General features: G+C 43.2%; 1 protein-coding gene across 1 annotated transcript; it reads right to left on the bottom strand.

The window, feature by feature from the left end:
* Window positions 1-242: 242 nt before the first annotated feature.
* On the bottom strand, window positions 243-2,323 carry LOC147420932 (pentatricopeptide repeat-containing protein At2g13600-like). Its single transcript, XM_086504995.1, has one exon. It carries the CDS (start codon window positions 2,037-2,039, stop codon window positions 402-404), a length of 1,638 nt encoding a protein of 545 aa, XP_086361121.1. The 5' UTR covers window positions 2,040-2,323; the 3' UTR covers window positions 243-401.
* Between the last annotated feature and the right edge of the window lie 2,239 nt (window positions 2,324-4,562).

Genomic DNA, 4,562 nt, shown 5'->3' with positions numbered 1-4,562 from the left:
TAATTATCTTAAAATATTTAAAATTTCCAAGGCAAATTTAGCCCATAAGCTACACACGTGACGACTAGATGCACTTTGGCTAAACAGTTTTCTGGCTTGTTTATTCTTTGCTTAGATCCACATGTAAATGACTCACCTTAACAGCAGAGGTCACATAAACCAGAAATGATTCTCAAGGCCAAGCAAGGTGCATTAGTGTGATAAACTAAAGACTCATCATCCACTAAACAGCCTGCCTATGAAACTTTTCAAGTGCAAGAAAATTGTCAAAAACTCTGCACATGCTTGGCGGTATGACTTAAAGAAGTGGGATTTATGTCTAGCCCGCATTTTGCCACTAGCTACCCAACCCTAGCCTCTTATACAAACCCATTTTTAGGGCTGCTGCTGTCTGGAACCTCTTACCAAATGTAGTCTTTATCTTCCTGTATGTCACCTTCTGCGTACAAGTTGCACATGCCAATGTAAGCTGCCGTATGTCGCTTGTCCAATCCTAATGCTTGCTGGAAGGCAAGTATTCCCACTTCCAGATTGTTTAGTTTTCGACAGGCTCCCAAAATAATCAGCAGCATCGACACGTTTGGGTGACAAGGCAGAATATTCAGCATCGCTACGGCTTCATTTAACCTGCCCGCACGGCTGTGAAGATCTATCATGCATGCGTGATGCTCTATAAGAGGAAGAATGCCAAACTCTTTTCTCATTCTCTCAAAGCACATTTGGCCCTTCTCCACCAAGCCTCCATGAGCACATGCATTGATTACACCAACGAATGTGACAGGGTGGGGCTCATACCCATCTCCTCTCATTCCCTCAAATACGCAAATCACGTGTTCGACATCTCCATGCTGAGAATACCCTGTCAGTAATGAATTCCACAACACGTTATCTCGATTAGAAAGCTTGTCAAAAACAATCTGAGCTTTATCGAGCAAGCCACACTTGGCGTACATGTCTACTAACGCAGTGCCAATAACGAGATCATCTTCCCAAGAGTCCGTTCTTTTAACATCGGAATGTATTTCTTCACCTTTCATTGCCGCTCCAATATTGCCACAAGCTTTCAAGCAGCTCGAGAATGTATGAGCATCAGGAGAAACACCCTCATTTTGCATCTTGATGTAGCAAACACACGCTTCCTCACCGAAGTCGTGATCAGTGTAACCTGCGATCAACGTAGTCCATGACACTACATCGTGGACTTCCATATGATCAAACACTCCCCTAGCTTCTGCTATGAGGCCAAACTTTGCGTACATATAAATCAATGCATTGCCAAGAACAAGGTCTTCTCTCAGTAGATTTCTCTTAGCGATTTCACTATGCCAATCTCTGCCCTTTTCTGTGTCTCCAACAATCCCACAGGCTTTCAAAATGCAAGCATAAGTGACCGCACTTGGAGAGACCTTGTCAAGTTGCATTTGCTCAAAACATTTCAATGCCTCTAAACCACACTCGTGGTCAACATATCCCAAAATCAATGCTGTCCACATGACCACGTCTCGGGCTGGAAGCACAATAAGAACTTTCTCTCCTTCCACAAAGATTCCGCATTTCGCATACATTCCGACCAATGCACTAGCAACAAAGACATTCTTCAGCAACATCCCAGAAGAAAACACGGTAACATGTATCCCTTTGCCAGTATCTATTCTGCCAATACTGCCACATGCCTTTAGAATGCAAGAAAAAGTGTGAGCAGTTGGACATACTGCCTCAAGCTGCATTCTTTGAAAGCAGCGCAAAGCCATGTGTCCCCCACCATCACTTTGTGTGTATCCAGCAATCAAGGCTGTCCATGTAACAACATCTTGATTTTGATTGGAAAGCACGTCAAAAACCTCATGTGCTCGTGACATTGAGCCGCACTTGACATACATATCAACCAGCAAACTGCAAACAAAAGGGTTCTCTTTTTGCAACAGCCCATTTTGCTGAATCGCAAGATGTATATTATGCCCTTTCTCCAGATTTTTTAACCGAATGCACTCTTTCAACGATGCTATGTGACTATTGCTAGAGTGTGAAGATGCTTTCATAACGCTGGAGGTCGAGCAGGCAGACACATACTACCTCAGATCATTCTGGGTCCCAATGAGCATAGCCCAGATACTTATGGGCCCAAATAATCTGCATGTCGGGCAGCAGATCCTATATGAATGTAGAGAAGGGAAAATTCTCAATTTGTGCCATTTCTTTTGTTGCTTCGTGAGCTGCCCCCATCCCTCAGCATGCAGCACGCAAGACAAATATTTGAGGTAGCTGGGTGTGGCATTCAAAACAAAAGCAAGTAGGGGCTCCATCCAGATAATTACCCTTGCTCAAAGCACGTCCATCATGACTGTGCTACATTTGAAAGCCAAACACAAGCATTCTTAGGAGCTTTCTGCATGCTTTCAAGAGCCACTGAAAGTCGGATATGAAGCTTTGGCAGCACCTTCTCATGATGATGTCCTCTGTTTTGGGTTGCTCTCATGCTCTTATGGCTAAGGTCAGGGCTCCTAATCCGCCTCCATACAAAACAATGTGGCCGTTTTACAGCTTCAAATTGTTGTACAGATCTTGCGATGAGCGTATTCCTGCCCCTTTCCACAAATTCCCCTCGCTCTTGCAAGAACATCACCTCTGACAAACAGAATTCACATACGATGTCAGCTGTGGGCACTTTAATCAGCCACATTTACTGCAATTGGCAATCAGCAATCAGCTCCTTGTGATCGAAGAACTCGGCCGCCAACAGCAGTCGTCCTCTCCTTGTGCTAAGCCTGCGCAATTGTCACCAAGGAGGATCAGCGATCGATGAAGGTAGCCATTGTGAGTTTGCGATGGGACTTGACAGACTAAGGAGTTGATGCTGCACATTGTAGCAAGATGGCCAAGATTCATAAGCTAGAAAGGCAAAGGGTGGCTAAGGCTTGCAAATATGGAAGTGCTTCAATGCGGAAGTCAAGGTCGATACTATCTTTGGGTTGGGCAGCCATAGCATGGACCAAATTAAAAATTTACAATTATAATTTTTTTGGGTTACATAAGGTCCACCAAAAGAGTACGTATGAAATGATATCTATATGCTTTGTCCTTGAGTGAAAGGTTGAATTCTTCGTAAGATGAATGGCGCTTCACTATACAAGATACAATTGTTTAGATTGTATTCAAGCTCCTCCAAGAATCTGTACAGCCACACAATCTCTTTGCTTGCCTCCGTGAAAGCTACATACTCCGTTTTCATGGTAGAAAGTGAGACTACTTTCTGCAGCTTTGAAGTCCAACTCACTGTTGTGCCTCCAATTTTGAAGATGTAGCCAGTAGTGTTCTTTCGAGTATCTTTGTCACCTGTCATATTTACATCAACATACCTTTGCAAGAAAATGTCAGTGCCTCCAAAACACAAAGCATTTGTCGTTGTCCCTTTTAGATACTTAGGTCTGTGTCACACAAGGGCGGCGCCCATCCATGACATGGCACGTTTGAGGCGGGCGCCAATTTTCAGTGAAAAAAGGATGACCGAGTACCCAGTTAGACAAGGCGGACGAAAGTAATATAAAAAAAATTGACACTGTTGGAAACTGACGAATCAGAGCCGCCGAAATCCTTCATGGCTACGCGTAGGCGGAGTGGGAGGGTCGCCCAACTGTGAGGGGTTGCTGTCCATGACCTGGCACGCCAACACAGCACTGAGGGAGCTGTCCTCCGGACGTGTGTGACAGCTGAAAGCTATGGCAGCTGCTTCGATTGGTCCAACGACGCATCAGAGAAAGGCGTCCATCCCCATCTGACAGGGGCCTTAAGTATCCACTTCACAGCTTGCCAATGCTCTTTACCATGAACCTACTCACAACTCCCACTTCATGTGCAAAATCTGGCCTTGTCAAGACCAATCATACATTAGAGAACCTACCGCTGCAACTTATGGAACTTTAGGCATGTAGATTATCTCCTCTTGTGTTTTTGGACACAAATCTTTGGAAACTGGTTTTGCGTCTTGCATTGCAAACCTTTCTACTACCTTCTTGACGTAATCCTCTTGAGATAGTTTTATTGTCTTCGTTGTCCCGTCCCTTGATATCTTCATACCAAGTATCCGCTTTGTAACACCTAAATCTTTTATTAAAAAATATTTAGAAAACTCCTCTTTTAGATTTTTGATATTCTACATGTTAGCACTTTCAATCAACATGTCATCAACATACAACATTAGGATGATAAACTTTCCATCTCCCAAATTCTTTGTGTACACATAGTGATCTCAGTTGCGTCTTCTGAATCCATGATTTATCATCCACCAGTCAAAATTTAAGTACCACTGTCTTGATGCTTGCTTTAAACCATACAAGCCCTTCTTTAACTTGCAAACCATTTTCTCCTTACCCTTTTCTTCATACCCTTTTGGTTGAAGCATGTATATCTTCTCCTCCAAGTCGCCATGAGGGAATGTTGTGTTTACATCCATTTTCTCAAGATTTAAGTCATGAGAAGCCACAAGGCTTAAGACAAGCTTAATGGAATTCATTTGAACAATATGAGAAAATATTTTATTAAAGTTAATACTTTTCTTTTGAGAA

This window comes from Adiantum capillus-veneris, chromosome 28 (assembly GCF_014529385.1).
Source record: "Adiantum capillus-veneris isolate H3 chromosome 28, ASM1452938v2, whole genome shotgun sequence".
Taxonomy (NCBI): domain Eukaryota; kingdom Viridiplantae; phylum Streptophyta; class Polypodiopsida; order Polypodiales; family Pteridaceae; genus Adiantum; species Adiantum capillus-veneris.
Note: the sequence above shows the minus strand (reverse complement) of the source record. Positions and strands in the feature narration are given on the sequence as shown.

Coding starts and splice junctions, on each gene's coding strand:
- LOC147420932 (XM_086504995.1), bottom strand. CDS start 2,039: ATGAAAGCATCTTCACACTCTAGCAATAGTCACATAGCATCGTTGAAA.